This window comes from Chrysemys picta, chromosome 3 (genome assembly GCF_011386835.1).
Source record: "Chrysemys picta bellii isolate R12L10 chromosome 3, ASM1138683v2, whole genome shotgun sequence".
NCBI classification, from domain to species: domain Eukaryota; kingdom Metazoa; phylum Chordata; order Testudines; family Emydidae; genus Chrysemys; species Chrysemys picta.
Window position 1 is genome coordinate 66,492,013 of NC_088793.1, and position 21,850 is coordinate 66,513,862.

The 21,850-nt window shown below is 40.4% G+C and overlaps 1 protein-coding gene across 2 annotated transcripts in view; it reads right to left on the reverse strand.

Moving 5' to 3' along the window:
* The window catches only part of ME1 (malic enzyme 1), a 387,310-nt gene that overhangs the window by 143,767 nt on the left and 221,693 nt on the right, over positions 1–21,850 (reverse strand). For both annotated transcript variants that reach the window (XM_065588152.1, XM_005299590.5), the window contains one exon: positions 2,318–2,421. In XM_065588152.1, coding sequence (XP_065444224.1) covers positions 2,318–2,421 — 104 coding nt within the window. The remainder of the gene's footprint in view (positions 1–2,317; positions 2,422–21,850) is intronic.

Here is a 21,850-nt window from a genome sequence, read left to right on the forward strand (position 1 = left end):
GTGGAGCTGGAGTAGGGGTAGCATTTTGATAGCTTTAACTTTTTTAATTTCAGTTCCTACTGTCTTTCAATAATTAATGTCTGACCTTCCCCCACCCCATAATTGCTCCCAACTGTGAAAATTTAAATAGATAAAAATAAAAAATGCTTAACAATAAACATCTATATTATCTGTCAAAATTATATAAAAAAATTCAGATTCTGCCAAGCCACCTATTCTCAGTGCTTGCACTGCTGCTGGAGCCGATGGTACTGAGATGGTCGGGATCATCTGTACATCCAGGGTCCAGTAAAGACAAAGGCCCTGGACTTGATGGCTCCAGAGGAGCTGGAGTCAATGGTACTGCCTCTGACAGAGCCAGTGAGTGCTTGTATTTACAATGCCTTGAATTGGTACCGGAGGACTTACAGGAAGACTCACTCAGTGAAGACCGAGATTTTGAGCATTAACAGTTAACAAATTTTAGGTACGTAAACCCAAAGAAACACTAGACCACCAAATGTTTAATGACCAGAAATTATTCTGGGTAAATTTCAGAAATCATTATTTGATAATTGAAAATTACAAAATTATATTCCAAATCTTAGTTATAAAAATCAATGACTTTCTGTAGGAAAAAAGAAAAAGAAGAGCTAAGTTATGATAGGCCTGTATGCAGTGATTGATTAAGACAGGATCCTTGGAAGTTCATCCTGCTTTGGAAGGGCCTCATATAAAGCACTGAGTCAGTCCATAACAGATGGTAGATAATGTTTTCACCCCTCAGCTCACAGAGAGCCGTAGGAAGAAGATGCACCATAGGCCCAAGATACCTCTTTTGAAGCCATTAAGTCACAATTACAGGACCAAAGGGAAAGGAAGAAAGGCAACAGCTGCACAAACCCCAAGCTGGTATACACTGCTCATTTAGCTAGCTTTCTGGTTAGTTAAAGGGAAATGGGGGCAACGTTTTAGTGGATCTGGATCCATTATAGACTTGCATCCATTGCTGCCCATATATAGTATTTCAAGGTCAAAATTTATATTTTTTAAAACATTCCTGTGAAAATGGTATAGAGTAAGGGAAGTTTTGCCACGTCATTTACTATTTACATTATATAACAGTCAAAAACACCTACACTTGCTTGATAGGCTCCACCATGCTTACATTACTAAACGTAATATATGAGGATTTACTTGATAATAGTAATCAGTTTGACATAATATTTCACGTGCTAATGGTAAACTACAAAAACTTTATGCACTGCAATTCAGCAAAATGTGCGGATTGACTCCACTAACCAACCAAGGAGCACTTAGCACAAACATAACTAAAAACTTACCTTTTTTTTTTCTTTGTAGGGCCCCTGAAGACCCACTAGCCAACACCTGCTGTGGTGCAATGCCCCTGTTTGTACCATGCAGTAAAATCACAGCTAACACATTACCTTGTTGGAGCCTACAAAAAGTCTATAGGCAATTAGCTAAAGTTCCATTTTTTTTGCTATATTGTCTGATCTCTGGTGGCCTTGTTTGTTTGAATTAATTTAGCACACTTTTTGAGTGTCAATTGCAGGTACTGTTCAACAACAGAAATGAATATATCCTCTCTCTCCTGGATGGAGAGAGAAACTAATGTAAGGAAACCCCAAAACATGTCTCCTGGGTTCAAACTGAACAAGTTTGGGACAAATAATCATTTTCCAAGACTGGACTGAATCAGTAAATTTGTATCCCAGTATTTCTCACACCTTAATTTATCTCTTTGAAACTCTGACACCACATGCCAGTGGGTCTGACAATCTTTCTGCTGGGCCTCACTGCAGAAGCTCCTGGAGACACCCCTTTCTTTGCACTTGAGTACTCGACAGATTCTTCTACACCTGCAAAATCTGAATAGTTCTGAGATTTCAAATATACATGGTGCACTCTAGGCACAAGAAATAGACAAGCCTTAGAGTACAGCAGATGGGTTCAGATCTCATTATAGTTTCAAAGATTGAGGTGGGGGCATTGTTAGGCTGCAATCTAATGCCTCAATCGAAACCTTGAAAGACCAGAACTGGTTAGCACACCTCTAAAGCTAATTTACTTATGTAATTTTACTATAAAAATTTAATGAATTCACAATAACTCAGTATTTAAGACAAAGTTGACATAATGGATCAAATCTTAAAAATAATATACATAGGAAGTGAAAAACAAACTCCAACAATTTCCCCATTTCCTTCCCAACCCACTTAAAAAAAAAAAAAAAAAAAAAGACTGGGATACTTTCTCCCCTAGACTGAAGTTCAGTGGAATACAGATGTGTGAATAAAACAAATATACTGCCTACCTGAAAGTCACAGCTTGCATGAATTCATCAAGAAGGTCATTATAAGCTTGACCCCTGACTCTTTTGTGCCTCAGTCCAATATATAAGGGATCTTTTAGCAACTCCTGTTAAAGAAAGTATGAACTATTAATAAAACAAGTTACAGTTGTTTATAGTCTGATAAAAACAAGGAGAGAGAGAGAATGAACACAATACAGTGTTTGAATAGTAATGGAATAAATGGGGTATATATCCATTTATCCATCAGCATATAAAGACTGAGGAACTGCAACAAAGAGATTAAAGAAATACTCAGTTGTATCATGTGGGCAATAGAATGAATCTGTGTCATTCCCAAGTGAAGAAGTAAAGGTTTAAGTCAGGTTTCACAACTTCTAGTACTGATGGAAATAAGTCAGGACCCTATTATAAACCACATTCTTTTTTTTAGTATCAGAGGGGTAGCCGTGTTAGTCTGAATCTGTAAAAAGCAACAGAGGGTCCTGTGGCACCTTTAAGACTAACAGAAGTATTGGGAGCATAAGCTTTCGTGGGTAAGAACCTCACTTCTTCAGGTGCAAGTCTGAAGAAGTGAGGTTCTTAACCCACGAAAGCTTATGCTCCCAATACTTTTGTTAGTCTTAAAGGTGCCACAGGACCCTCTGTTGATTCTTTTTTTTAATACTTCTCTTAGTTTAAAGAATAGCAAGGAGGTACATAAAAAGGCAAATACTGGTTTTCCTCATAACATTTGCTTTTCATATGTCAAGGTTTCATACAGTGTTTTAGATTATAATGTAGGTGTACCAGCATGCACAGTATCCATTCCACAGAGAGTAACCAAGTGCAGCCTTGCCCACTACTAAACTAAGCTAAAACTGTGGTTTTGGATTATTCTTGTTCAATGAACAGTGTATTTCAGAGGTAGCATATCACATTTTATGTTCTGGTAGCTATGTTGTCATTAAAAAAAAGACCAAACTACCAGTAATACAGACTTATATTTCCGTATTATTACAGATCTGTCACAGACTCTTGGCTCTTTAGTTTCTGTAAGAGGTATGATTTGTCTTGCTATGGCACCAGTCCATATAAACATGGTTTCAAGATGCTCATTCTTGTCATTTGGATTCCTGGTATAAACTGAGTTCAAACTGTTACCCAGTCTGTGGCTGTGACATCTGCCAGTAATTGCTTCTTTTTGATGCTTCTTTTGCTTTGGTTTTTAGATGAGCTAACACTAACTTTTTATGTTCACAAGTTCACTGCTCAGGAATTCTTATTTTAGGCAAAAAGTAGCAAAATGTCACGGCCAAAACTTTCTAGAAAGAAAAAACATGAGTCCTTATTTAGCTTTATAAAAAGAACTATGTTAAATCATTTCTCTTGCTATATGAAAAACGGCTTTAATATGCAAGAGAAATATTCAGTTACAAGAAGCATTTATTTCTTTAATAAACTTGGGTATAGGAAATGTACATACTTTTTAGATGTGAATCAAGATTTGGGTTTGGATAAATTATTTAGCCAATTTTTGACCAAAATTAATACATTTTGCTGCAGCAAAATATTTTGTCATATCTATTCACGGCTAACTAATGAGGATGAGACGTTTGAGGAACACAGTACCTGCAACATAGCTAACTTGGCAAATTCTTTTCCTCTTTTTCTCATGTCAGTTTCATCTCAGACACTTGCACTCTACCCTGGTGTATCTGACTCCTTTTCTCATTCCCTTATCTCACTATCAGTACTCCTCTGTTTGTTCTCTCCTGATCACCTTACTCTGGTCTTTCCTTTGGGGGTAACCTCCGTCACTTCAGAATCAGCTTCAGCGTTTCTCCCTTGGGTGGTGGTGGGGGCCTGGAGTAAACTAATCTGACTCCAGAATATTTTTTTCTTCACTCTGGTTTTATATTTCCTTATTTACATGGTGGGCCTCAGGATGGACCCTAGAAGTTCTCTTAAGCAAAAACACTCCCCCCCGCCCCAAACTCATAATGCAAACAGAAATACTTTTCCCTGCCCCCTCTACAGGGTATTACCCTGCTATGTTGGCTCCTAGTCGCCAGCCCTTCCCCCAAACAGCTGTTACCTTCGTTTCTTTCCCTATAGGGAGGGGAGACCGCCTTTCCTTCCTCCTTCTGCTGCCACTACCCCTGCTGTAGCTTGTCTCCCATCTTTGTCCTCCTCTTTCCCATCAGAAGAAGGGTTTTTGAATGTCACTGGTAGCCCTTAACTGGCCTCAGGTGTCTCTAGTTAACCTATGGTAAACTTTTTTCAGCTCATAGGGAACAGAGTCTTCACCATCCTAGGTCTGATATATTTGCCTTCCAGCACTCTCTTATATTTGTCAGGACTGACTTTGTCACACCTTCTTTTGCCTCCAATGGATCTATGAGAAGTGCCAGGATGTTCTTCCACTTTGGTACTATAGGATATTTTAACACACCAATATGAACACAATTGGGCTTAGGCTCATCCTGATCTGTTGTAGTCGTATTACAACCTGGGGCTTTCTGTTGAGAATGCTTTCATGCTGGGCTCTGTGGGATTACCTGATCACAGCATCTGTTTTTGTGGGTCTTTGAGAGACTAATTTCAAATGCCTTTCTGAAATGTTGATGGAAACTGAATTAGTTGGGGCTAGCTGAAGCTATGTTGCACTGAAGTTGTGTAAAGGTCAGTCGGGTACCAGTTAAAAAAAATTATCATTACATTCAAAGGAAGCTCTTATTGTTTGATAAAAGTTCAGCAGTTGAATGGCAGCCTCAAGGATCAAGAGGATGAGGAAATTATACAAGTTACACAGAATTTAAGCTACTTTGCTCAGTGCAGAAGGGAACAGATTAGTCATTGAACTAATCTTACCACTTGCATTCCATCCTCATTCTCCTTGACTTCACAGCAGCTTTTGACACTGTCAACCACACCCTACATCCTGAATCTCTGTTCTCCACTGGCATTCATATCTCTGTCTTATGACTCTCCTTCTACCTGTCTTATTGCTCCTTCAGTATGTTGTTTGGAGGGTTGTTGCTGGCCCCCTCTCCACTTTTCAGTGAGTATTGCCCTAGGCTCCATCTTTGGTCCCCTTTTTCCGCTTTCTACACTCTCTCTCTAGGTACTCAACTTCAGAATTAGCTGTGACTCCTGTCTTTATGCTGATGACTCAAATCTCTCTCTCCATTGACAAGCTGTCTTCCTCAGTCCAATGCAGCATTTCGGTCTGTCTTTCTGATACCTGTTTTTGTGGATGTCAAGTCAACATCTCAAATTCAATATGGCCAAAACTGAGTTCTTGATCTTTTCTGTCAAAGCCCTTCCTTCTCCCACTTTTCTCTATCACTTTGGACTACACTACCACCCTTCCCAGTGATCCAAGCCTATAATTTGGGTGCCATTTTTAACTCAGCCTTCTCTAGACCCACACATTCAGACAATGTCTAAATCTTGTTGCTTCTTCTTACACAGTTCTAAGATAAGGACTTTCCTCTGTTTACACAGCTAAATCTCTCATCCAAGTCTGCAACATTTTGTGTCTTGACTGTGGCAAGACCTTCTTTCTGGCCTTAACTACTGCAACCTTCCTCCTTTCAAGTCCATTTAAAATGCTGCTGCCAAGATCATCTTCCTAGTTCATCACTCTAACCACATCAATCCCCTTATTTCAATCCATTCACTAGCTCCCTCTTTGCCTTTGCATCAAACAAGTTTATTGTTTTTATCTTTTAAGGCCCGTCACAGCTTATCTAGTCCCATCCTATCTACCAAATTTAGTAACTTATGATACCAGCCTCCACCTTAATTCTGCCAACATTCCCAGCCCTTACCACCTGTTACAAGATTGTTCTTTCTCCCTCTATAAATAGTTAATAGATAAAGTGCCCACAGATGGTGCTCAAGAATATTCAGTATAGTTCCTTGGTTCTGTAGGACTGATAAAACTTGTTGCTGTTATTGTAAATGGCTTCTTGTGTACAGCTCTTTACATGGAACCACTTTACATGGAACTCTTATCATTACCTGCAAGTCATCTTCTCCCTAAAAGCTTTTTCCAACTCCACCCCTTATGCATAGAAAAAACTCTCAGACATAACCCATACAGCTACTACTTTATTCTCCTTCAAATCATTCCTGAAGACTCACTCTGTTGTGTTACCTAAAGAACACACCCTGCTGATCACAGCTAGGCAGGTGATGAGCTGTGACTGTTCCTCTTTGCCTTCTCCCTCAATCTTACTAATGTTTCCATACTTCACCTTACCTCTAGCCTAATTAAAAAACAAAACACAAAGAAATAAAACCCAAACAATAAGTCATGTAACTAACAAGGCTGCACTAATTCTTCACCACACTCATTTGCTTGTATTATAACCCCATCCCCTGACTTTTATCTGTTTTATCTCTCAAGACTGTAAAAGACCCCCCTCTCCCCAGGAAAAGGATTTTCTCATATTTATGTTCATACAGCCCAACAGAGCCCTAATCTTGATTGAAGTCTTTGGGCATGACCATAATAGAAACTTTTTTACTATCAATAATAACAACAACATATTGTGAATAAGAGCTTTTAAGTATGAATTGAGATCTACAATCTCAAAACGATTTTGATAGCTAGATTGATGACAGTTTACCAGAAAAATCAGATCGCATTGCCAGCATATTAAGTGATGGCTTAATTTAATATAATTGATGTGACTTCTCATTTAAGAGAAATCTCTAGGAAAAACCATACCACAGATTCAAAAACAAGGAATTGCATGATTAGGTTTGGAAGGATTAATTTTGTATTGGTAAATGTCAGTAATCAGAAATTTCACTATACACACAAACTGCCAAAAAATTTCCATCAATTATTATTATAATAACTGAAATGTACAGATAGGTAAAGTAAAAAAAATGCTGCTTGAGAAAGTTTGGTTTTAAGGGTATTTGCTTTATATATTTTGACATGTGATGTTGACAATTTGTGTTTTAATGTTTATAAAAGCTTTAACTTTTTGAAATTCAAGGTTTACTGTCATTAAATAATTTTCTGATCCCCGTATTGCCTATTCTTTCCTGGGTGTCTGGCTGGTGATTCTTGCCCACATGCTCAGGGTTTAGCTGATCACTATATTTGGGGTCGGGAAGGAATTTTCCTCCAGGGCAGATTGGCAGAAGCCCTGGGGTTTTTCGCCTCTGCAGTGTGGGGGACAGGTCACTTGCTGGAGGATTCTCTGCACCTTCAAGTCTTTAAACCACAAGTTGAAGACTTCAATAGCTCAGACATAGGTCAGGGGGTTGTTACAGGAGTGGGTGGGTGAGATTCTATGGCCTGCGTTGTGCAGGTCAGACTAGACGATCATAATGGTCCCTTCTGACCTTAATGTCTATGAGTCTATCCCCCAATAATTTCTTAAAACCGTATAAATGTAAATGGATAAATGTTGAAAAAAAATAATTAAAAATAAACAATCGTACACATCAAAATTATAAAAAACTGAACTCTGACAAGCCTATGTATGATGTATCTTAACAAGCTCATAATTTATAAACATTACACCAGTGACAAAAATGAACACTGCATATGCAGAATAAAGACAACATAACACTGTTAATATCTAGGTTTATAAAAACTGAACAGGAAAATAATTTCTCCATATTACATCAAATAGCAATAAACCATACCTATTTGTCAGACTAGCTTAGATAACCCCAAATGGTTAAGTATCAGAGGGGTAGCCGTGTTAGTCTGGATCTGTAAAAAGCAACAGAGAGTCCTGTGGCACCTTTAAGACTAACAGATGTATTGGAGCATAAGCTTTCGTGGGTGAATGCCCACTTTGTCGGATGCATGTAATGGAAATTTCCAGGGGCAGGTATAAATATACAGGCAAGAATCAGTCTGGAGATAATGAGGTTAGTTCAATCAGGGAGGGTGAGGTCCTCTGCTAGCAGTTGCGGTGTGAACACCAAGGGAGGAGAAACTGCTTCTGTAGTTGGATAGCCATTCAATTAAACTGAGAATGTGGATCTTCAATTCATGCGTTTTCAGATTTAATTAGTTATTAAGCATTGATTAAATGAACTTCTAACTACTGTGCACAATTATTTACAGAGGAGATTTTTCCTACTTACTATACAGTCAACATACTTTATTTGAAAAACTTGTCATTTGCCTTAAATAACTTTATCTCAATATTTGCAGTATTCTAGGAGCATGTTTAACTGCTTTGTTCAACTGAAGCCTATGTAAATTTGCTGCAGAATGCTGCACAGTATTTTTAAAGTTGTGTAGGAAGTGCTCTGCCTTTGCCACATTCCATTAAGACCACTGCTGCTTTTTTTTTATTTTATTTTTTAAAAGAGCAGAAATATTCACTGAAGACTATGATATTTTTATAATCATGATATGCACAAGACACAATATATTGAATTCACGCTATGGACTCAACCATGGCTTTGCAACAAGCTTAATGCAAGGGACAGAGTGTTTTTGCACTGTGCCTGTAGCAGTCTGGAAGAGTGTCTTCCTATCAGTCCCTCTGCTGCTCCCAGGAGGGGAAAACTGTGCCAGGCCTATAGCCACTAGTTCCCTGGCTTGTAAATGCAGCTACACTGACAAGCGGTAGGTGACGAAGCTTTGGTTCCACCCGTTCTCAACCCTCCAATTAACCTGCATGATAGAGGGGTCATAGTGGCTCTCCAGATTGTGTTTCCTCTCCCAGGTTAATAGCCGTGTGCCTCCTTACAGCCCTGCACCACCACATCTGCCAGGCCACAACGTGGCCCTATATAGTTAGTCAGCATGTATAGTTTATCCCCTTTCAAATTTCAGTAACTCATATGCTTCATCCTCCCCCACCACCAGCATGCATTATGATTGGCAATTTTTAAGATATCTACTGAAGGAAAATACTTTTTTCCAAAAGCAGTTGTTTGTTTTATCCAGAGCTCTGCAAAAAAGTTTATTTTTTCATGTCTCTAATTTTTAAATTGTCAAACCAAGTTAAATGAAGTGTTTCAAAATATTTCATAGCCAGATTGAGACAATTTGCCAGGTTTTCAGATTGAAGCCAACTTTTGCTGAACTATAAATCCATGAAAATCAAGATATACAGCATAAATGCTGACAAATCCTTAATTGTGTAGTTAAGCTTTAGTGCAGCCTTCAGACACTGTTTTCGAGTTCCCTTTGCTCCCTCACCACCACTATATCTGGTACACTTGCTGGTATCCACAGATGAATAACTAATATAAGGGAATCAACAAATAGTGTCAGCCTAATCATGCTTGTATGATCACAACACACACACACACACCCTTGCAGAATGTTAATGAGGCACCCTTAAAAATGTAATTAACTTTATGTCCACAGGGCTCTTTAGGGTTTTCAGTTTGGGTAGAGTCTTATAAGCACAGGCAGTTAATTCAGCAATACATCTTGGTTGAAAGCCTGTACAACTTTTCTGAGAGCTTGAAATTCTTTTACAGCTCAGTGCATACTTCTCCACAAAAGTGTTACAGTTCAGCAAGGAACAACCAAAAAGTTCCTTTAAAGTCCTGTTTGGAGTAATGTATGGTGAAACACAGATAGGAGAGAAAATAATTAAGCATTCAACAACTGAAAAGAACAGTGGTCATTTCTAAGCCGTGAATGGCAAACTATTGTGCAACTTCTCTTTTTCAAAAAGGCACTGAAGAATAAATAAGCTGCTTAAGCACATTATCCTGTTATTCAGGTCACAACAGTGCAAACTAGATCAGAGGGGTTTTTTTTAAACTGTTCACACATTTTGAGAGATTAGCATATTTACCACTGACTATTTCATGGCTTTCAAAGCCGATTACTGAAAAGAAAATTCTATACTACAATCAAATATGTCAAGCCTTGATTACTGGATCCTTTTCCTCAAGTGAACAAAAGAAACTTGAACAACAGACTTCTTGTAGAATTTAAACCTTTTTAATGTTCTTCTGGAGATTTAATCTCCTTCAAACTATAACTCACCTTTCTCTGGTTAACAGATTTGTTGTGTATGTTAAATAATATTTAATGAAAACTTCAAACTTTATCCTTGTAAACGTTTTCCCCCAAAAGGGCTTAATTGAGATTCTTTCACTTGAAAGATCACATAGATCTACTTAGAATTAGCTGTGTAAAACAACAAAGAGTTCTTTGAAGCACCACCTGAACATATTAAAACTGTAATGATCTCTGAGGTTGTTTAAAAAAAAAAGGCAACTCATTTATATTACTTGTGCACACAGAGCTAAGAGATCAGCAAGTCATCAAGGTTAAAGAAAGGCCTGAGCTGTACACCTGGCTCCAATTTAGATTCAGGAGCCAAGCCAATGACACAGTAGATTACACAATTGGTGTATTTCATCATCAGGGAATGAACATGCTGAAATACCATCTCTATCTATGAACAATATATGAATTCTGGTTGATTTTATTAAATTGCTGTGTCATTGAATGCCTCAATATATGTGTAATCCACCATTTCTGTGCCATGCATCTCCCAGACCAAGAACAATAGACAGTTGTTAAATCTTGATGGTCATCCATTCAAATGGGAGCATCTTAGGACAATAGGCTGGCTGAAGTTAGGAGAACCAGTTTTCTCCAGCTTTTGCGCAAAGGGCTGGGGTTTGAAGGAGTAGAATTTTTCCAAAAGCAACAAAGAGATCAGATGTTAGCACTGGGTTTTAAAAACCAGAGCCTGAGAGACTTGGGGGGAGGGGGCGGGAAGAGAAGTCAGAGGAAGGACTCACAGGAGGAACAAAGACACAAGCTTTTGGAAGGAGAGGGTACATTTCTGATGGCGAGAACAGCCAAAGTCCAAGGAAGCTGGCTAGAGAAGAGAGAGGACAGACTCCATGACTGGGAAGAAAAGCCTGACCTGGAGAAGGGGAGTCCCAGAATGGGGAGCTGGAGCCCAGAAAGATACAGTCCCGGTTCTGAAGAACACTCCAGAATGGTGAGGAAAGCGAGGCAAGGAATGGCATATGGACCTCTTATTGTTTTTGTCTGGATCTGTATATTTCTTGCAGTACCTAAAGTAAAGAGTGACTGATTTTGAAAGCTTTGTAAAGACCTTGTGTTAAGTCCTTCAACTATCACATGTCCCTGAAAAAGTAAACTGTACACCAAAGTAAACATAAAGTTGATGTTCTGGGAAAAGTTTGCTCAGAAGTCTGGGGGAGCTGGCACTAGTCATGGGGCCTAAGGAGTTGGACCATGGGGTCTCAACACTCAGAAGGAAATGTGAGACAAAAGATCTGCACCTCAAGAATGTGCCTAGAGACCTAAAGCCAGAGGCAGTGCCTGGACTCTGCTCAGTCTCAGGCAGTGAAGAGAACACAGGTCCAAGATATGGGGACCCAAACACAGTAGCCTGGTGAGTGTCCAGCTCAACCAGGGCCATCTGTACTCAAAATTGGTATTGAAATATATCTTTGGAACAGATACTTTCATTTTAAGCAAACAGCCTCCCTGGAAAATCAGAGGCATAGGACCCACTCCTACAACATATTGAGCATCTCCACTCATACTGAACTCAGAGAAGAGTTCTCAGAATTAGTGCTGAGTGAATAACTGATTTTTTCATTCAGTGGCCAAACCAAAAACCGAAACTGACATTTTTCTCACCAAAATAAAAACAAAATAAAATTGTTCAGGTTGAATCAACATTTTCAAAACAAAATGGTTCATTTTGAAATGAAATGTCAAAATGGCTCATTTTGATAATGTCAAATCAAACCATTTTAACTTTTTCTAATTCCCCCCCCTAATTTTTAAACCACCAAAACTATTCACGAAATTTTACCTGAATTTGTAAATAGTTTTGGTCTCCCTGAAACTTCATTTTTTGGTGAATTTATTATTCTCCAAAAATTTTTTTTTGACCAGCTCTAGTCAGAATCCCTTAGGAGTTATTCAGCATTGCAGATTGCACCTTTAGGCCATATCTACTGTACAACCACTATAGCGGCATAGCTATGACACTTCAGCTATAGCACAGTAGTGCTGCAGTGTAGATGCTACTTACATCGATGAAAGCAATTTTCTATCAATGTATTTAATTCATCTCTCTGAGAGGCATTAGCTACGTCAAAGAAGAATTCTTCCATTAACCTAGCCACATCTACACCAGAGGTTAGGTCAACCCAACTATGGCACTCAGGGCATGAAATGTGTCATAGATCTGAACAATGTAGCTAGAGCAATCTAATTTTTAAGTGTAGACCAGATCTTAGAGAAGGCGTTAGAAAAATGATGGGTATGCTGCAGCTCAAAGGAGTATAGCACTTTAACTGGAAAAAAATCCTCTATAATCTCAGTTTCTTGATTCTTTATTTCTGAAATAAATTGTTTTCAAGAACAACAACGGGTGTTTAGAATACACAGGGCACCTGATCATCCTGAAATACGAGGAGTCATGCTCTCCAGTATTTCAAATATTTAAATTTTTAGTGATTATGCAATACAAGTTTATTTTGTACAGTGCATCACAAAAACTACCACACAGTATTTTACAGATTTAAAGAGACTCTGTCAAAATAAAAATCATATTCTCACCATTAGTAGAGATAGGGTAGAAATTAGAACTGGTCAGAAAACAGGAAATTCCAATATTTTGAAGTTTGTTTTTCTTCTGAATTGCAACAAAATGCTGAAATTCCAAAATACACTGTAGATTGAAAATCTACAATTTTGATGCAGAATTATTTAAATGTTTTGATGTTAAAACATTTCATTTCAATAACATTGAAACATAATATCATAAAATATTAAATACAGATTATATATAATAAACATTTTAATATAAAAGTCTAAATGAATCAAAATCGTAGTCTAAATGAAACATTTTAACCTTATCAAAACAAAACAAGAAAATATAAATGATTTATTTTGATCTTTTTCTTTCAGAATTTTGTTGAAACAGACATGCTCCTGCAGAGCATTTTTTTAATGAAACTGCACATTGTGATGGAAAACAGTTCCATCAAAAAAATTTCAACTGCATTTCAAATGCAGTTAATTTCTTTTTTAATGTTAGCGGCAAGACTCTGCACTGCACATTACTGGAAAAATTTCATTTCTATGGAATTGTGGCATAGTAAAATATGGACTCTCCTTCTGTTGGAAAAGTTTTCACACCAAGTGCATGTACAAGAGAAGTGCCAAAAAGAACTTTGGTCACCCTTTTTAATATAGTCAGAGGAGGAGAAATCCCCAGCCAGTAAGCCAGAATCTTTAGTCAGGTTCTTTGAATATTAACCTGATCCTGAATAACTAATAAGTAACATGCAATATAGTTGCATTCATATTTTATTGTAACTTTGTCTTAATAAAAAGTTTAATTTTTTTTTCTGAGTAGCTCTAGTAGAAAGAGAAGGATGGATCCAAACCCCCCAAACTTGGAGGAAATATAAATTTGAATCCAGATTTACTTCTTGGCTTATAACCATCCCTTGTTACCAGTAATGTAAGAGTCTTATAAAATGAAATAATGTTTGCAAATGTAATTTATATTTTTCCATTTATGCTGTTTGATTCATTATATACTTTACTGGGCAGTTAAGTTCTATTGGTAAGGTTAATTTTCTACCTACATTCATTTTACTTTCTGTTTCACAGCCATTAATCTGTTGTATATCAATTTTCTGCCCTTTATGAACTGTTAACAATGGTAAAATGTTTTCATTTAGATCAGTCAAATGTATAAAACCAGCTCAATTCAGGTTAGGGTCTGAAAACTCCCCTCTTTTTAAACAAACTTATTTTGCGGCCTAATCTTCTTAAACAAAGCAGCAGATGCTATACATTTCAGAAAAATTGTGGTGTATATCTTTATAGCCAATCTATTTTTTTTTAAGGGTTCCTACAAGTAGGCTTCCAAATCCATATTTGGAGACCTAAATAAGTTGCCTGATTTTCAGAAGTGCTGAGAACCTTTCAAATATCATTGTTTTCAGTTTCAATTAGGGGGGCTCAGAACTTATGAAAATCAGTCCCTACATAACCAGAGGGCAAGAGAATTTAAGAAGCTGTTTTATCATAAAACATTTTTTGGGGGGGAAATCTTATGCTAATTTATGAAATTTGTCTTTTCTGAAGTTTTTTCTTTGAAGCATGTCAGCTAGCTGTGTCATACATTTCCTAGCCTAGGAGGGGACCATGGACTGGAGCGAAGGGTAAGCCTTTACCACCGCATCTCCACACTGCATAAGGGATCCCAACACCAGCAGGAAACATCAGCTTTGGAGGACCATTACTCTTCATTCAACCCTGCTGAACAGGCAGGTCCTGCTGTGGGAAGGTTGGTCTCTCTTCACTTCTCCCTGCCAGACAAGGGAACAAATGTGCAAGGACTTTCCAGCTTTCTGCAGGGGACCTCCAAGTGGAATAGAGTAACACTGTACTCCCAAAAATGGGAAGTCATGTAATCCATGCCTTCTGTGACAATAAAATTGTTCTAGACGTACGAAAAGGAGGGAATATAAGTTTTAAGATGAGACTCAAAAGGGATGGATGTTTAGCCAATGTACTAATAGTAAAATAACCAACCCAAAGTAGCTGCTGAGATATATTACTGGCATATGAGGGAGGGGCAAGGGGACAGGACTTGTAGTATACTAACCATTTTTCCATCTGTGACTTTGAAAGCACCATTGTAACCTATGCCAACATGGGCAAAATTCTAGACCTGTGTTATGCAGGAGCTCAGACTAAATGATCATAACCCCTTCTAGCCATAAAAATCTATGAATATATAACATTTATTAAAATAAAATTATGCTTGAAGTGAAAATGATTTCCACAGAAAGAGACAAAACACTGAATAATGTAATATATTTTTATTTTGCATGGTTAAAATAGTGTTTCAAAACAAATCTACAGTAAATAGTTTGACATTTTAAAACACTGATACAAATAAAAAGGGGTGTGTGACTGATGGAGGGAAATAATTATGTAAATCAAAAATAAGTTTCTATCTTATTTTTTCATGTCTACATATGTGTAGTCACCCCCAACTAGTGTTTTGAACAACTCAACCAGATCTCAGATGGACTCTTTTCAAAGCCAGACTTGATTTGTCCAACTATGCTTGTTCTCTCCTTTTATAATGCAGCTTATCTTTTAATCAGTTTGACCTTTAAGCCTCTTGTTTGCTTTCTGCTCACTAATTTCTTAATCTAAAGAGAAACTAAAGGTTATAGCTCTCACTAGACAAACTCTCCCCCTGACCTCCTCATTTCCACTCATTCACTTTTTTCCCCCTATACTTTTAATTTTCATTCTCTATCCCTCTCTTTGGTTAATACTACTGCATCTAATCCTTCTATATCCTTTCCCCATCCATACAGATTAATTCACATGTGCAATCTTCTGAACCCTGCCCATTCTGGGAGTTCTTACTCTGCTGAACAAGAAGCCAAATTTTCAACTGATCTAAATTGGCATAGCTCTAATGAGTCAAAGAAACTACAATGATTTACTCTAACTGAAAATATAGCTACAAATGTATAACAATAAGTCATTACAAACATCTCCAGCTACACATAAAATTTCTAACAAACTTCAAATATCAGTTTTAACTTTTTCCCCCGGCCATAAACTTACCCTAGAGTCAAATACATATATTGACCTGTGCCACTTGTTCCCACTGCTACCCTCAAGGAAAGAGCTGGGAAAGCAGCTGAGCTTTGAACCATGTTCTAAAATTCAACAGATTCTGATATTTATCAGACTAATGGGGAAAGGGACCAGACATGAGAGCCCTTAACTGAAACATAACTGCCAAGAGGTATTCAGACATGGAGAAATGCTGGTAATAAGATATATTATTCACGAGGCCTTGTCAATACCTTACAGAATTAACTTAGGGGTGAGTACCATAAATAGGGTTACCAGGTGTCCAGTTTTCGACCAGAACACCCGGTCGAAAAGGGACCCTGGAGGCTCTGGTCAGCACCGCTGACAGGGCCATTAAAAGTCTGGTTGGCAGCACAGCGGGGCTAAGGCAGGCTCCCTACCTGGCTCTGCACGGCTCCCTAGAAGTAGCAACATGTCCCTTGGCTCTTAGGTGGAGGCATAACCAGGGGGCCTCCACATGCTGCCCCCACCTCGAGCACTGGCTCCTCAGCTCCATTGGCCATGAACCATGGCCAATGGGATCTGTGAGGGCAGCGCCTGCAGACAGGGGCAGTGCGCAGAGTCACCTTGCTGCCCTTGCACCTAGGAGCCAAGGGACATGTCACAACTTTCAGGATGCTGCCCGAGGTAAGCGCTGCCCAGAGCCTGCACCCCTCATCTCCTCCCAGGCCCCAACCTTCTGCCACAGCCCTGAGCCCCCTCACGCACCCAAACTCCCTCCCAGAGCAAGTGAGTGAGGGTGGGGGAGCGTAAGCAACAGAGGGAGGGGGGGATGGAGCCTCGGGGAAGGGATGGGACAGGGGCAGAGATGCAGGGAAGAGGGCAAGGCAAGGGTGTTCAGTTGTTCAGTTTTGTCTGAATTCGTAGTGCCAATTGTTCATTGCTCATGTGGAGAAAAGTAAGTGCTTTCCTCATTACTGTATGCAGATGCTATATTTCAAATGCACTGTAGTTCTAAAAAGTACTCTTAGAAATTCATGGGTTTTCAATGTTGGCAGAGTGGAATACTGAACTAAGAGCAGTCCCAAGGAAATGCACAGAAGATTGTGCAAACACTGGGATCTGCGTGCAGAAAAAATTAGGTACAGGTCTTTTAAGGGCTTTGTGCAAAGAATCTAAACATTAAAAGATAAAATGTATTAAATAGTGACTGCAATATGTTGCACTAGAGTAAATGTTTTGCTAAGATCAGGAAGAGATTTTACTAACTAAAATAAAATTGTTCTTTTCCCAGTTCTATACTGGCATGCTACATATATTAACATGCTTCTTTTGAATAGAGAGCTCTTTTTAGTCTATGCTTAACATCCACATTAAAAAGTTAGCATTCAAATCACAGTTCTTTAATATCACAAAGTTATTTGGCAGCTTGGAAAAGAGAAAGAAAGGTCTATTTTCTCATACAGTATTGCCAAAATATTTTTTTTTCAAAACAGTACACATAAAGAGAGAAAAAGCAGCCAGAAGGTCAGTGTTCTACATGACTTGTGTCAATCTGAAAAGTAACTGCACCCTACGTGCAATAGGGAAGACTGTACCACTATGGTGCACAGTTGGATAACCTACAGAGCTACAGGCTGTGTCATATAAGTGTGTATTAAGTGGACACTGAATCAAGGCATCTGGCATAATTATAGGACAGTTGCCATCTGCGGTGTATGACAAAGCTCATGCAGAGTGCCTATGCATTTCCATCTTTCTACAGGAGCCTGCAAAAATTTGTAGGAATCAAACAAGACCTCTGAAGTACTCTGAAAAAATCCTGAACTATTCCAAACAATAGTGTGGATAAAATATTTTAAGCTTAAGGCACCATATAGGTCATATTTGCTAAAGTGTCCCTTCCCCAAAATCAATCTGATATATCCAGGACTCTTATTTATAAACACAATTATGTGACTGTACAACTGGCCATATATGTTACATTTACAAAGACATCACACATCTCTCTGCTACATACAGCCAACATTTTGCATCTTCCAATTCCTCAGCATGACCACCCACGATTTTAAGAGCAAAAGCCTCCCAGGGTCTCTGCCGAACCTGACCCTGGGGAATTCCTTTCCAACCTCAAATATGGCAATCAGATGCATCCTGAGCATGTGGCCATTTGGGAGACTGGGGAGCAGAAACAGCATGTAGCAGTATGCGGCCAGAAAAGTCTGACACATGGTCTTAGAAGTAATAGCAGGAGCCTTGCAAGAAGAGGTCACTGGTATGGAAGTCTCATAAGCCATGCAGATGCATAACTACCTAATTCTTGTGTGCCTTCAGAGTAGTGTAGCAGAAAAATGTAGCCAACATGGGTAGCTCCTTAGCTCTGCAAGTTGGAGCTTCATTCCTGTACCACTTAGCAGCCCCACTTGAGAGCTACCTCCTTTTGGAAGCCTCTACCAGCTTCTTCCAGACTCCTGTCTCTCATGTCATTGCATAGCTTCCAACTAGTCTCAGTCTACAAAGACTCTCCTTTTGCAGATCTGATAAGCCCCACAGAGCCCAGCTTTCCACTGGTAAGGCTTTGATAACAGTCCTATAAAGCTTTCCTTCTCTGCCTTAAAGACAGCACTTCAACCCGTTTTACCACTGCATTTTGCTCCTCTATTTTAGGAGCCACACAAGTTATTAAATAATTTTGTAATAGAATAACATTGCCACATAATTCCCATTTTGCCATAGAATTTACGGCCTCTCTGATGCATCAATCAGGATGCAAGGAAGAATTTGCTGCATTCATTAGATATAGTGTGTGTTGTAGCATATGGGCCCAAAGTCATATCTAATGGAGTAAGTAGTGAGATGAAAGAGGCACATGTTCATCTTTGATTTTGAACAAATAGTAAAAGACAAATATGTTACATTCTGTTTGGAAAGCTCAGAGAAATCTCCTAATTATATCTTTCTACAATAGGGATAATGCCATTTCTACTAGGGTTACCATATTTCACAAGCAAAAAAGAGGACACGGGGGGGGGAGGGGAGGAGCCCTGCTCTAGCCCCACCCCTGCCCTGCCCCCATCCACTCCCTCCCACTTCCCACCCCCTGATTACACCCCTCAGAAGCCCCCCCCCCACTCCTTGTCCCCTGACTGTCCCTTCCTGGGACCCATGCCACTAACTGCCCCCTAGGACCCTGTTGGGGTTACTAGGCCTGCCTGAGCCAAAGTTCTTCTATGTTTAAACTCTGTCCTTCCATGTTTAACTCTGATCGACCTCAACAACCAAGGACAGGAATTGGAATGTGTAAATAGCCAGTTAGCAATTACGACCTTGTTCATACCAGGTACCAAACAATAATGATGAGGTTTGCATGTTTCTAGCTGGGGAAAGGGGTAATAAACTAAGGGTAAACAGAACCAAATAACAGTTTAGGGAGAAGTTACTAACAAGCTAGATTTATAGCCCGAGAATGATTTAATTGCTTAAATGTATAAACATGCCTTCGGTAGAGAGGGGAGAGGGAGTAGAGGGGGAATAGTAGGGAAGGGGAGAGAGGGGGGGCTTAGTTGTAAAATGTATAAAGAAGAGAAAAACTGTTTTTGCTGGTGTGCTTGATTTGAGACTTGCCTGTCTCCTTGCACCACTTTGAGATCTCAAATAAACTTTGATTGTTTCTCCACCCCGGTATGTTTATTGACGCGAAGCACTCCGGGCAACGAACCCCACTGTTGCTGTCCTCGGGCCCCTGTGCCGGCAACAACCCCACCCCCTACCTAAGCCACCCTGCTTCTTGTCCCCTGACTGCCCCCTCCTGAGAACCCCCTACGACCCTACCTGTCCCCTGACTGCCCTGACCCTTATCTACACCTCTGCCCCCAGACAGATCCCCGGGGACTCCCATGCCCTATCCAACTGCTCCACGCCCCCTGACAGGACCCCCAGAACTCCTGACCCATCCAACCCCCTCTGCTACCTGCCTGCCTCAACCCCTCTCCACACCCCTGCCCTCCTGACAGCCCCCCCAGAACCCCAGACCCATCTAACCCCCCCGCTCCCTGTCCCTGACTGTCCCAACCCCTCTCCAAACCCCTGCCCCCCTGACAGTCCCCCCCCAAACTCCCGACCCATCCAACCCCTCCTCCTTGGCCCCTGACCAGGGCCGGCTTTAAAGAGCCCAAGAATCGGGCTGCACTCCGGCCGGGGTTGCGGGGCGTGGGGCCGGGCCGGAGGTGCTCGGCCGGGGCTGGGCCGGCGCTGCTGGGTCCCGAGCCGGGCCGGGCTGGGGGTGCTCGGCCGGCGCCGGGCTGGCGCGCTCGCCCGGAACCGGGGTCGCTGCCCTGGGGCTGGAACCGCTGGGGCCCGAGCTGGGCCGGGGCCGCCGGGCACTGCTCGGCCCGGGCCACGCCTCCCCAGAGCTCTCCTCCTCGCACCCCCCCTCGCCCCAGCTTACCTGCTGCTGCTCCCACCTGCCCCTGCTTCTTTTCAGACTTCTGGCGAAGATCTGATTCGCGGGAAGCAGGGGAGGGGGAGGAGCAGGTGGGCGGAGCATTCAGGGGAGTGGAGGAGGGGGAAGACGGCTGCAGGGGATGGGGGGAGCCGGGAAGGGGCTTTGGGTGCCCAGCGGCGCTTGGCCGCCGGTTTTCTGTCTATAAATAGCCGACCAGGGGGAAATCCCGGACATTTTTAGATTTTTAAAAATCCCCCCCGGACGGCTATTGATAGACCGAAAAGTCGGACATGTCCGGGGAAATCCGGACATATGGTAGCCCTAACTTCTACAAACACCTATAATTTGAGCTGGAACTTGGAACATATACAAAATAGTGGTCTCAGAGCAACATTTCATCAGACACAATTTTAGGAAGTATGACTCCTTTATACATTCAAACTGAAAATAAATGGTTGTCCACATGCCAATGGCATTTCTTATAAAAATTTAATCATATAATCATTGAGCAAACAATAGACAAAGACTTTGACAGAGTATGTGACTATAACAAATTGTTTCTGTATAAATAATATAAAACAGTATTTAAGCATACAATGAACAGTCAAAAAAGACAGAAATCTGATCATTTTAATTGCTAATCAAACACTTATCACACCACCCAATACAACAATAAGTCCCATACAGAATTTGTCCTCTTCCTTCTATCACAGCTGTTAAATAAAGCCCACATGAGGATGACACTAATCATTAAACCTTCTACATCAATGGGTCATCAGAAGGAGTATATGTAGTTAGTTCCTCCAGCGTGAACTCCAGCAACCTACTGAGTGAGAGATCTAAATATTTGTCTCCCATGACACATCATACAGCTTGTTTGGCTATACCGAAAGAAGTACAGGAGACATTTGACATGGGTTTAATCAGGCCGCAACTTTATTATTAGATGTCTGGGACAACCTGGCAGATAAAAAAAGTGTACAGTGCAATAACCCCATGTTTTTTCTGTAATTACCCAGGGGCTTTTACGAGCTCCCCCTCTTTTTTTCATCCAAGTCCCTCCAGCAAATTTATTCTTGGGACCTTACCATCCACCCACCTCGTAGGAGGGTTAAGGTGGGCTATAAGAATGGGGGGTTGGCTCCCTGCCATACCAATCATAGGAGTCCTCAACTGCCCCCCATTTGTTCCTTTAACAAACACCTCTTTTTAAGTCCTTTTCCAAGCCATTTATCCAGTCACTGTATACCTTCCCTATGGAGTACCTGCACTGGATATACGCCACAAGGAGGCGCCAGCAATCTCCTTCAGACTGCTCCGTGTAAAAGGGAGGCTTCAGGCTAGGGTTGCCAACTCTGAGTGAAGCTATTCTGGGAGATTTTTTTTTCCCCCAACATGATGTAATGTCATTTTCTTAAAATATCCTATTAAAATCTCCCGGATTGCTTTCAACAGTCACCAGGAGATGGATGCCAATTCCAGGGGACTCCAGGACAATCCTGGAGGGTTGGCAACCCTA